The sequence below is a fragment of the Homarus americanus genome, unplaced genomic scaffold, assembly GCF_018991925.1.
Source record: "Homarus americanus isolate GMGI-L3 unplaced genomic scaffold, GMGI_Hamer_2.0 scaffold21314, whole genome shotgun sequence".
Lineage (NCBI taxonomy): Eukaryota > Metazoa > Arthropoda > Malacostraca > Decapoda > Nephropidae > Homarus > Homarus americanus.
In genome coordinates, this window is record NW_024720811.1 from 166,745 (window position 1) to 180,472 (window position 13,728).

At 38.5% G+C, this 13,728-nt stretch overlaps 1 protein-coding gene across 1 annotated transcript in view; it reads right to left on the reverse strand.

Annotated features, from left to right (window-relative positions):
• Positions 1–12,723, reverse strand: part of LOC121861182 (biogenesis of lysosome-related organelles complex 1 subunit 6-like) — a 34,997-nt gene extending 22,274 nt beyond the window's left edge. The window contains exons 1-2 of the mRNA XM_042358744.1: positions 12,685–12,723; positions 4,467–4,650 (exon numbers count right to left, since the gene is read on the reverse strand). Of these exons, the coding sequence (XP_042214678.1) occupies positions 4,467–4,639 (173 nt within the window). The 5' untranslated portion in view covers positions 4,640–4,650; positions 12,685–12,723. The remainder of the gene's footprint in view (positions 1–4,466; positions 4,651–12,684) is intronic.
• Between the last annotated feature and the right edge of the window lie 1,005 nt (positions 12,724–13,728).

Here is a 13,728-nt window from a genome sequence, read left to right on the forward strand (position 1 = left end):
CAGAAAATATCTTATCTAAATTACATGATTGGTGAGAAAGTATCCTCTTTCATTTAAACAGGAAGGATTGGGGTGTACAACAATGCTCTCAGTGTCATTGTCCATCCACCAAGACTTCTTGGGATGTGGGAAGAGGGGAAAACAGTTGCCAAGGGAGCCCGTCCTTCCCCGTCCTACTGTTCGTTGATGGATATCAAGGTAGCAGGCAGAAGGATCAAAATTAACACGACAATACAGTGGACGACCATGATGTAGCACCCATCAATAGCATGAAGCCATCCCTGACGTTGCACATAAAACACCACTGATGTCAACAGTTCAGCTGAACCACAATCTACAGCTGCTCTTTCTTCCCTAGACAACTCGTCGATGCCTCCACAAAAACAACATTCATTGTTATATTCTGACTGCGAAGGGAAAGGTGACTCAGCCGCTCCTCTCCTGATTGTCAGATCTCTGAGGTATCAAAGAAACTTGCAGGGTATTTCCCCTATATGTAATCGTTGGTTATGCAAGGTTATGCAAGGAATGCATCCTTGAAAAGTTGTCCATATCATGAAATTCCATAACATGAAACCCATTTTCCCATTGACTTCCATTATATAATTGGAGATCTGTTCCTAAGGAAATTGTTTTGACAAAAAGAAACAATCCAGTCCTTTTATGAATGAAAATAGACATTTTTAAACACAATCACAAATTAAAGTATTTTATTATAGTAATCAGATAATAAATACAGTAGGGTCTCAGAGTACAGTACGTTTACCCATAGTGTAACTGATTTGCCACTATTTCACAGGTGTGTGAAAAAGTTAAAACTTTGAGGTGAAACCAGAAATAGCTATGAACTCATTTGAATAATGTGGCATTAGTAATGCCCTTGATGGTAGAATGGACGATTTATTGTAGATGAAAGTAATAGCTCACATACTAATGAAGAGAATCCCAATGAAGAGGATCATCTGGATACCAGCAGTGATGATGATTTTCCAAACTTTGAGGAAGACAAATAAAACCTTTATGCCTATGCTTTTGTATTTTTCTTTTTTTGCTGCTTGTTATGTATGGTATTCACTGAAATATTTGTACAGGCATTTAGAGCATTCATGATATTAGAATTAATTCAAATTTGTTGTGTTTTTCTGCTTGCTATGCACTGATACCAATACAGTATATTTCGTGTATTTAGCAATGGTGAATTTAAATACCTGTACAGGTTGGTAGTATATTATACATATTAAGAACTTATTATTACCTACTGTATTCTATTACAGTCATGCGCCGGTTAACGTCCTAGATACGTTCTTGGAAACTTGACGTCAACCGAAATGGACGTTGTCCGATCATCACATAAACTTTGTATTTATACTTACGTGTATGTGGAATACTATATACGTACATATACACTTTTACTCTTAAATCACTACTGTAATGTGATACAGGTGATTAATTTTAATCTCTTGTGCAAAATACATGACGTTTATATTAAAATTATTCACTGCTTTACAAGGATTCCAGCATCGCTGGGCAGTTGGGGGGAGGGAGGGAGGGAGCAAGCGAGGGGGCTTGGGGGGAGGGGAGGTAGTACGTTTGACAGTTGGCACCGGCCCAAGGTCTAACGCGTGTACCTGTATATTTATCAGTTCTTAAGTGACTAAGCTTCTCTCTTATAAAAAGCCAGTGACATGACCTGGGTGAATATAATTAACATTGTTGGGATTCTTGTAAGATACTGATTAATTTGAATATAAAAATGCTATAATTCGCACTAGACATAACAATTTTAGTACCGTAATCAAATTAATACATGTGCACTCCAGCTTTGCACTAAGGTCATTTATTTCTTTTACGTTTATTTTAGTATGGTGTGTACATGTAAATGGATGAAAATACAGGCATCTCCCGCGTTACGGAAGGGTTCCGTTCCCGGATAATTGACCGTATCGCAAAATTCCGTAACGCGAAACCTATTTTCCCATTGACTTCCATTATAAAACTGGAGATGCATTCCTCAGGAATTTTTTCGGCCCCAAAAAAGTAATTCAAGCACTTTTATTAATGAAAATAAACATATATAAACACATACAATACAGTACATTAAATAATTTATGATATACCTTCTTAAAACACCAATTTAAGGGTTAATATTGCATAATATTGCATTATACAGCTATGTGTATGTTTATTTGAGTGCCCAGTCATAGGAGTCCATTTTCTCTCACTTCAAGGCCGCCTGAGACGTCCGTTTTCTCTTAATCTTAAGAGTGCACCAGGGACTACTGTATTATTTTCTAGTGGTGACACAGAATTTGATATTGCAACTGGGGTTGCAATTGTTGAGTCAACTTAGGTATGTCTGATTACAGTTGGAATATTCAAGATCCATTGTGAGTGATGTTTAAAGCTTCAACTGTCTTTATGGTTGGTAAAACTTGTCAGTCTGAATGGCATGTGTGAGGCCTTGTGTTTGCTAAAATTTACCCCAATTTCCGTAAGGGCGGATTTACGGGCCGTAATGCGAAATTATTGGTCATAATTTACAAATTCCGTAAGAGCGAAATTCCGTAACCCGGGCTTCCGTAATGCAGGGGATGCCTGTAAAGGAAGAAATTTATGTAAATCTACCCAAAAATACAGTTGAAAAAATTTATATTATAAATGTACTACAGTATTGGACACTAATGTACTACATTGTCTATATCTTGAGCAAAATATATGACGCTTCTATTTAAATTAATGTCTGTCTTGCAAGGATTTCAGCAATGCAAATTATATTAACCTAACTTTAGTCTGAGATATTATATAAAATAAACATAAAGAAATCACCAATCTTTTGTCTGGGAACACAAGGAGGGAAGTAGCGTGTGGGAAGAGGGGGGGGGGAGGTGAGGTGACAGAATGTCTGGCGCTGAAGGCCTGTCTGCGTGTTTATTTATCATTACTTAAGAGTGACTAAGCTCTTCTCATAATTTGCCACCCAAGCGACCTGGGTGAATATAACTTACATTGGTGGGATTCTTGTAAGATAGCAATTTATTTGAATACCTGTATAAACAAGCTATATTTGCAATAGACATAACAATTTTAGCACCGTAATCATTTAGTACATGTACAATACAGGTTTGCACTTAGGTCCATTGTTACTGTACAATGTTGACTAAATTCACTAGATAACATACGCCTGGCCGCACAATCTATAAGAATACGCGATGCATACGTGACTGTGCCCGCTCTAGGGCCATTTAGGTTCGCTACGTACCATTATTTGAATGTTTTTTTTTTTCAATTTAAATTTTAATTGTTTATTCCTTGATGGAGGAAGCAGGATCCTAGTGCTGTCACTTGGTACCCCTGTACCATAACACCAGAAGCAACTGGCCAGTGTCCTAAGTGTATACAGTACAGTACAATCATCCCTTGGTTATCGCACCTAATTGGGACCCCGCCGAGTGGGTAATAACGAAAAACCCGAGAACAAAAGTACAGAACCTATGGGACTTATTCTAATTGGTTCCAGGCACCCAAGACCCAACCCCAAATTTCCCATTTTACGACCATTTAGACCCACTAAATATATATATAATGTTATGGTAAATATCATAAACACACACAGGCATGGCTAGGTTTATTACAAAGTGATGAAAAGGGTACCTCAATACTGTAGTCCACTTGCTTTTTTCATTTGGTCCCCCATCATACGAGTCCGTTTTCTCTCACATCAGGACGCCTGAGTCCTCCATTTTCTCTCTTAATCTTAGAGTGCACCAGAAACTTCGCTATTTCTTAGTAATGACACAGAATTTGAAATTGCAACCCCAATTGCAACTGGGGTTGCAATTGTTGAGGCAACTAGATATGTCTGATTACAGCAAATGTGTTATTGTCAATTTGTAGGTGAAAGATTTTATCCTCAATAGATGTAGGTTAACATTACACCTACATGTAGAGGCAAATGCTTAAAAAAAGCCTAAGGAAGGAAGCATATTCCTTTAACACATAATTATCTGACCAGTATGGGGAGGATCATCGTGTCACCATCAGGGGGTCGTGGAGTGGTGGTCCAGCAGGCGTCACGGAAGTTTTTTTTTGGTGGGGGGGGAGGAGGGGGGCCCACGGACGTATATGCGATCGGACGTTAACCGACGCATGACTGTATTACGGATACTGTACTGTATTTACCAGTACCCTGTACATGTACAAAATCTAATGTATTGCCCTAAATAATGCTTTAACATTATTTTCAATGCATGTATTGTATGAGGAATTCTACTAATTCTATCCCCCAAAATTCCTTGTAAAATAGGGATATGTCTTATATGGCCGTGCATCTTGTAGGCCAGCAAATATGGTAATGCATGCGAAAAACTTCTTGAGAAATAATAAAACTGCAGCAATTAAGCAGAGACAAATGAAAATACAAATCGACCTTCATCAAGTGAATGGGTATATAGAAGAAATTTACTTACAATAATTCTTTAAGTTTTGTTTCAATTTGCCGAAGCTTGTGTTGATGACCATATATTAAAGACATCATTTTAGCTAAAGATGGTGGCACCTCAGACTTTCCTTCCAAAGCCTCCTTCCCATCAGTAGAGCTTTCTGTGAGCTGTACTTCATCCTTTAGTAGTGTAACATCCATTATCCTGTCTTCTGTAATACAGCATTAAAATTTTATGAAAATTAAAAGTTGATCATTATTTCATTCTTAGTATAAAGTAAAACTGAAAGGAATTATTATGAAATACAGTTTTTAACAGCAGACCACTGTCAGTGCATCTGGAGACTGATCTTACAATCATCCATATTGCAGCTAATGCTCATAAAAATGGAGACTGGAAACAAGTATTGTCTTCAAGAAACAGGTCTTACAAAAGCCAAACAGCTCATATTCCAGCAGCCAATTAAAAAAGTACAAATACTCTAAGGGCTAGACAAACATGCATCCTATCAGTGGACTTAAGCCATGTTATCAAAGACATCATAATGAAAGTGGTCCACTAAAGTTGGGAGAATCAAGCAGAATAAACATCATAGGACCTCTAAAAAGACTGGTCATCAGATAACCTGTCCATCACCTCACAAGACAGAGCATTTTAGATTTTCTATTTATTATTTAAGTATTTCCGACTTACGACCATTTTGACTTACGACCTGGATGTTGGTCCCTAACCCCGTCGTAAGTCGGGGAGGAGCCTGAAGGAGCAGGCAGGAGATGAGTGCGACCAAACCTTCACAGCAAGTCATGGGTGGTTTAACAGATTCAAGAAACGCTACAGTTTACACAATGTTAAGGTGAGTGGAGAGGCAGCTAGTGCTGATGTTGGTGCTGCTGAAGCTTTTAAGGAGGAGTTAGATGAGGTGATTGTGGAAGGAAATTATTTGCCTGAGCAAATATTCAATGTGGATGAGACTGGATTATTGTGGAAGCGCATGCCTGAGCAGACATACATCCACAAAGAGGCGAAAACAATGCCAGGATTCAAGGCATTCAAGGACAGAATTACACTTCTGTTGGGGGGGAATGTTGCTGGTTTCAAGATCAAGCCCTTCATGATCTATCATTCAGAGAACCCCAGGGCTTTTAGACATGTCAGCAAGCACACACTGCCAGTGTTTTATCGCACTAACAAGAAAGCCTGGATGACCATTGTACTGTTTGATGATTGGTTCATGAATTGTTTCATTCCTCGAGCCAAGGAGTATTGTCTGCAGCAACGGATTCCATTCAAGATTTTGCTGATTTTGGATAATGCTCCGGGACACCCACCACACCTGGACGACATGCACCGATGTTAAGGTAGTGTACATTCCACCTAACACCACCTCTGTCATCCAACCCATGGATCAAGGTGCTATTGCTACCTTTAAAGCGTATTATTTACGTACGACCTTCGCTCAGGCTGTTGCTGCTACTGAAGGTGAGAAAAGGCTCAAGAGAGTTTTGGAAGGAGTACAACTTTTTGTCATGTACTGTATAAAGAACATTAGTGCAGCATGGAATCATGTTACAAATCATTGCATGAATGGAATATGGAAGAAAGTCCTGAAAAGATATGTAGAGGATTTAATGAAAATGAAGTTATTTCTGAGATTAGTAACAAGATAGTGGAGTTAGGTAAACACCTTGAGTTAGAAATTGATACTGAAGATGTTGAACAGTTGGTTGAAAGTGTAGCAGAAGAGATAAGTAACGAAAATCTCATCGAACTGGAAGCACACAAAGATGCAGAGGAAGAAGCGAGTCTAAATGAAGAAGAAGGACCTGCACCCCCCAAAAAATTGGCAGTGAAGCAAATGGCAGAGGCATTTGCTACAATTAATAAAGGGATGCAAATGTTTGATGGAATGGATCAAAATTATGAGTGTTTTGCCAAAGTTGACAGAATGGTCCAAGATGCACTTACTTGCTACAGAGAAATTTATGATGAAAAGAAAAAGCAAACTGTGCAGTCTAAATTGGACATCTATTTCAAGAAGTCCCCCAGTGCTGTCTCCTCACACTCCAGCAATGCTGCCTCTTCACTCCCTCAAGATGATTCAATACCTTCAACCAGCAAGTTTCCACAGTACATAAACCTGTCTGAAGGAAGCGACATTGATGACCCACCCAGCCCTGTCTCCTCCTCTGCTTCATCCAATTAATATAGTCTCCATGTATACCTGTAAATATAAAATTATGGGGGCCCCGTGTGCATTCAGCTGACTACATTAAAGGTAAGTGCTCAGTCACACTGTATCCATTCCTCATTATTTATTACTTTTACTGTACTGTATTTCATTGTAGATTTTTTTTTTTTTAATCTATGTCGGACTTTCGACCATTCTGACTTATGACCTGGAATTGGGTCCCTAACCCCATCGTAAGTCGGGGACTACCTGTATATATAGTCTCAATTTACGCGGATTTCCTTTACACGTTTGGTCATTTACGTGGCACCTGGCCAGACCGGCAATTATTAGTTATGCGGTACATTCCATCATTTACGCGGGAAGCGGCATGGTCAGGGTGTGCACAAGGTCGCCCAGTTAACAAAACATTACCGAGTTCTTCACCCGCCACCCACCGCAGCCAGTCCAAGTCAGTGATAGTGAGGATATGGACTTTGAGGGGTTTGACAAAGAGGCCCTGCAAGCCTCTATGGTGGATAGTGATACAAGTGATACAGGTGAGGGCCAATTTATCTGCCCTCTGCCTCGGAACCAAACCCCCATCCCCGTGTGCCCAGCCATCTCTTCTACTAACGTAAGTGTTAAAAGCCTAATATTATTGATATTTCTCTTAAATATTAATTGTGTGTGCATACCATCATAAAATTAAGATGTTATTTTTACTACAACGTATGTATTGTGTCGGAAAAAGGGGTAGTCTGGCGGTCGGCCCAGTCTCTATTTCAATTAATCTCATATGTTCTGTTGTTTCATTTATGCATTTCTTGTTTTACGCGGACCTCCACGGGTTTAATTGACCGCGTAAACCGAGACTATACTGTGTGTGTATATATATGCATGCATGCATGCATGTATGTATGTATGTATATACACAGTCATGCGCCGGTTAACGTCCTAGATACGTTCTTGGAAACGTGACATTAACCAAAATGGACGTCGTCCGAAAGTACAGAACCTATAGAATTTATTCTAATTGGTTCCAGGCACCCAAGGCCCAACCCCAAGTTTCCCATTTCACGACCATTTAGACCAACTAAGTATATATATATATAATGATATGGTAAATATCATAAACACACATAGGCATGCCTAGGTTTATTACAAAGTAATGAAAAGGGTACGCTCAATACTGTAGTCCACAAAACATGTAGCTATGCTTTTTTTATTTGGTCCCCCATCATACAAGTCCGTTTTCTCTCACTTCAGGACGCCTGAGTCCTCCATTTTCTCTCAATCTTAGAGTGCACCCCAGACTTCGTTATTCCTTAGTAATGACACAGAATTTGATATTGCAACTGGGGTTGCAATTGTTGAGGCAACTTAGATATGTCTGATTACAGTTGGAATATTCAAGATCCATTGTGAGTGATGTTTAAAGCTTCAACTGTCTTTATAGTTGGTAAAACTTGTCAAGTCTGTCAGTCTGAGTGGCATGTGTGAGTGCTTGTGCTAACACAACCGCTTTCATTCAGACCCACTAAAGATATAATGTTATGGTAATTATCAGAAACATACATAGGCATGACTAGGTTTATTACAAAGTGATGAAAAGGGTACGCTCAATACTGTACAGTGGGTAGTCCATAAAACATGTAGCTAGGTCTTTCTTTATTTGAGTGCCCCGTCATGGGAATCTGTTTTCTCTCACTTCAGGATGCCCGAGTCCTCCGTTTTCCTTTAATCTTACAGTACACCAGAGACTTCGTTATTCCTTAGTAATGACACAGAATTTGAAATTTTAACCCCAATTGCAACTGGGGTTGCAGTTGTTGAGGCAACTAGATATGTCTGATTACAGTAAATGTGTTATTGTCAATTTGTAGGTGAAAGATTTTATCCTCAATAGATGTAGGTTAACATTACACCTCGAGGCAAATGCCTAAGGAAGGAAGGATATTCCTTTAACACATAATATCTGGCCAGTATGGGGAGGATCATCGTGTCTCCGTCAGGGGGTCATGGAGTGGTGGTCCAGCAGGCGTCACGGAAGTGTTGTGTTTGTTTTTTTTTTGTTTTTTTTTTGGTGGGGAAACAGACGTACAGTACATGCGATCGGACGTTGTTCGGTCGGACGTTAACCGGCGCATGATATGTTTTCACCTGTGCGCATGCGCACTTACATATGCGATCTCTCTTTTTTCTTTACCATTATCGTTAGCTACTTCTATTGTTCCATTTATTAACATTATGCTGATAACCACAAGGAAAGAAGAAAACACGAAGTTCCCAAGCGCTTTCGTGTAATTCACATCTTCAGGGGTGAGTACAGACTTATTATTGAAGACAAGTTAAGACACAATGAGTTCTGATGCCTAGTGGATACAGCGCTAAGCTATTCTTGTTGTTCACGCCGGGGCACCCTGACGCCAGCCAGCTTTATATTGTCGGTAGTACTGCTATATCGTTCTTGGATCCTTAGTAACACTGAGTAGAGAGCAGGAAAGAGAGGCGCCACCACACATGCTTTTGAACATGGCAGTTGTAATGTTGGTATTGCTTCATTCTTAATCCTTACAAGTCTTCTTGGTACAGGTAATCCAAGTAGTTTATATTTCAAGTTTTCAATCGCACTGGCCCCAAAATGCAAGCTGCATATTTGGGCATTATCACCATTTATAAAGTCTTTCCTTTTGCAAAAGTTAATCCATCTTCTTCTAAGATCTTTATTCTTCAAAAAGCGATGGTATGCTATACCACCCATTTTTAGTTTGTCATAAATACCCTAAACTAAACAAGCGGTCGGCATGCTTGTTGTTGGAGCTAGTGACGTCAGCTACAACCAAGGTCTTATTTTCTTCAGTTTTATATGTAGAACCAGTCAGTCACTGGTTTTGTAATCAAAGAATAAAATGCTGTGTCATTTCCTCATGTGTTTTAATATTCTACGTATTATTAATGAATTGTATTGCTCATTTTGCACACAAACATTAATTCAATAAAAAAGACATTCAGTAATAAACAATAATGAATCTTTTGTACATAAGAGAAATGACGCTGTTTACACGATTAGGCACGTCATCTGCACGTTGGCGGGCCGTTCAAACCCGTCGAAATTCAAGTTTCCGCGGTCAAAATTTTTATTTATCTATTTTTTTGTGTTCCAATAAAATACGTTAAGAATTAAAAACTCGCGAAATTTGAGAAGCTACTATACGACATTTAACCCTTCAATATGTCTTCAAAGAGACCATGATGCAGAGAAAGTGGTGCTAGTGCTTCCAGGCTTAAGCACAAGTCACTATCTATCCAGGAAAAGGGTGAATTTCCATGGTCCGGCACCGGTCAGGTCCCGAGGTTGCCGGACTAGAGAGGTACAACCTGTATACGGTAATTATTCCAGAAACACTGACAAATGCTTTAAGCATAAAAAAATTAATTTTTAATCCACCATTTCATGATGAAAACAGTGATGATATTGAAAGTCTGGGAAAGGCTCAAAATTATTGATTTGCGTCCCTTCTTACCCTGTAAACCTTGACCCCGACCAAAGGTAGACCTTGAAGGGAAATGTGGAATTAAAAACATAACTGAAAGAACCGAAGCTAATCAAGTCACTGTACTGTACAGTACTCACCTACTAGGTAATTATGTCATAAACATCATCATACAATTTAGGATCATAACCTGACACTGCCATGTGATTTAGACCGGTTTGCTAGTGTTTGACTGAAACCATCAGCCCATCCATTAAGGTACAGTATAAACACATTGGGTGGATGGAGGGTTGAGAGGGCCTCCTCTATGCACAACAACAACAACAAAAACAATAATAATAATAATAATAATAATAATAATAATAATAAAAGATATAAATAAAAACTCCTAAATGTGAAGTGATGCAGAAATGCAATTCTTCATGCATTTTTTGTAGGTTTCTTGATGTAAGAAAGCTTTTACCTTTATGGAGAAATCTTGTCAGGTAGCTGTTAAGGCTTGACCACTCATGTCGGGTATTACCCAATACTGTACCCCATCAGGATTAACATTTACAAGAACACCGGCATTTCCAAATTGTCAATTTTCTTTAGTTTACACACTGATTTTGGACATTGCATTTCATATCCATTTTATGTAGCCAAGAGATTTTTGCTTATAGTGTAGAAATAATTAAGTGCCAAATGCTAATATGGTAAACCATTTATCAACAGAGTTGCTCCAGAGTTGGGGTTCAATAATAATAATAATAGTAATAATAATAGTAAAATTAATGACTAACCTGCCAATGCATTATTTGTTATGGTGTTTATATTCTTACTATATTTTCATCAGTGAGTTCTAATATGATAACCATTTTTCTTAAACTGCCTCATTTGATAGATAACTAAGCGACTAGGCACGCACTACTTTGTCTTTCTTGGTGGTAATGCAGCCGAGAAAGAGCATCCTCGCCAATCACATTGACGGTTCCGGTCGACGCCAATGTACGGCTATGAATGACAAGGTGCAGGCAAAAGCTCTCATGTCCATAAAAAAAGCGTTTAATATGCCGGGGAGTCCGGAGGGGCAGAGCCCCACTGTTAAGAAGTTAGGTAGGTTTCTTTGGATAGGTTGGTGCGGTCTTCTAACAAGGCTTCTGCTGCTTCTTTTCTTATCAACTAAGGATAGGGTAATTATTATTGACAACATTCCTGCCGCTGATTTTTCATAGAGAACGAATTGAAAAACACTGCAATTTCACTGTGTTTTATAGTGGACACTGTCGTGGTTATGGCAAATGTATTAAAAAGCGCTGATTTGGAAGTTCAACTTAGCCTAACCTAACCTAACCTAATTTGGGTAATTACTTGCTCCCTCGGTACATGCACTCGATCTATTAACTCAGATTAAAGTAAGTCTTCCAATTTTTTGGGACTTTGTGACACCAAATACTAGTCGAGAAGTGATTGGCAGTCCGATTTATTCATGTAGGACCATTATTTGACTTCGTTGCGGCTACATTTGGGTAATTAGTAGGACCGTTCAAAATGGGCTGTAGAGGGACAATGTGGGATAAAGTACTAAAAAGAACACCAAACAAGCCTTTGAAAAGCATACCTAACCTAACTTGTAAAAAGGTTAAAAATACTGTAATGTCTGAAAACACTACTACCACCAGAAGGGGTTTTCCAATTTTGTTCATTTTTTCCATATGTTCTTATCAATATAAAAGAGCGACATTTACTAGAACCATATAGAACTTGACCTAGCCAACCAAAGAAACCTACCTAACTTCAGAGCCGGTCATGGCAAAATAGCCATTACGAAAAAAGAAAGGTTCAAGTTGTTTCTAGATCCTCCACAGAAGGTCTGTGGCCAGACAAATATACATTGCCTATACTAAATATGTAGCATGTAATAACTGTCTACCTTTTACAGGAAAAATCCACTGAGCAATATCTACTCGTTTTACTGCTTAGAGCGTATGTGAGCTTCATCAACAAAGGTGTTACCACTACCTATACTAGACTGCATAAAGACAACCTCAGTAAATTATAAAGACATTTAACTTAGCCTTATTACCTTACCTTATTACGAACACTTATAATAAATGTGGCCAGTCAGCCCACGCACTTAAGTTCAATCCTGTCTATACCCATCCGCACTTATTAGTCACCATTACCGTTTTCAGAACAACGAAACAATGGCAAGTTTTCAATATTGAACGGAACTTGACCTCTCGTTATATCGCAAATATTCTTGTCTGAACACATTCACTTTAAATTAGAGTCAAGTTTATGATCCAACGGTCCTGACAGCCAAGAACCCCCCCCCCTCCCCACACACACACACACAGTCAGTTTAATACAGTAATGTAGTCTACAAATAAAGGAATATTAAATAATAATCCTTGCTACTAATAAGTAATAACCTGTTATACGCGATATTTTTAATAATTTACGCTGTCAAACAGGGAGATACTACCGCCTGTGAAGATACTAGAACCATAATGTATTGTATGAAAGTAAAAGTAAAGTCTGATGATTAACCCTGGTCACCCTGCTGCCATAGGGCATGAAGAAAATTGTAAATTGTGACCAAGTCTCAGACTCCCTGGTTGCTGAAGTGACTGTCTGCCTCAACTACACACAATTGATTTTTTTTGTGTATTTATTTATTATTATTATTATTATTATTATTATTATTATTATTATTATTATTATTATTATTATTATTTGTTAACATTTTCTACAATTGTAATTAATTTTTATCATTTCTATATATTCTATTAATTATCATTATTATTATTATTACTATTATTTTTATTTATTTAACTTTTCGTCCCCAGGCTCTGATGTAATCACCGAACTATACCATGGTTGGGTAATCCTGTAAAAAAAAACAATAATAATGAAATTATTTAAGTTAATTAATTCTGCTCTAAAACAATTAGAGGAAAAATCTAAAAATATAACCGTAATATTAAATAGAAACCTTATATAACATACATATGTGAGCTTTCTGGATTTGGGGATTTTTTAATGTTTCAATAAGATCTGCCCTGTTGTGTCTTGTCTGAAGGGTTGTCAATCCAAAGGGTGGGGGCCTATCCAAACATGATAAAAATTGGGTAATCGGTTGCAAACATGCTTAAAATCATATACCAAACAACCAGCCAAAAACAAATCATGCTGCAACTTTTAACAACGTTAAAATTCCATAATAAACGGGTACCCTGTAGCACAATGGTAGCGCAGTCGGCTCACAACCGAAAGATCTCGGGTTCGATCCCCGGGCAGGGCGAGAAACAAGGCAGGTCTCTTTACACCCGTTGCCTCTGTTCACCTAGCAGTGAGTAGGTACCTGGTTGTTAGACGGCTGTTGTGGGTCGCATGCTGGGGAATGGTGTAATGCAAATAACATCTGAGGAACACTTCTCAAAGAAACTAGGACTGTTTGTCCTAGACGCAACCAAGACTGGGCGTATGCCTAAGCAAGAATCCAGAGTAAACCTAACGGTACACATGAAATGACTTGTGGGTGAAAACCCCCAATCTCAACAGAATACTGGGTGTAAACCCGAAAACTCCTAGAATAATGTTCCTCAGGTGGCAGGCAACCATTTTGTAAATTAAGATTATT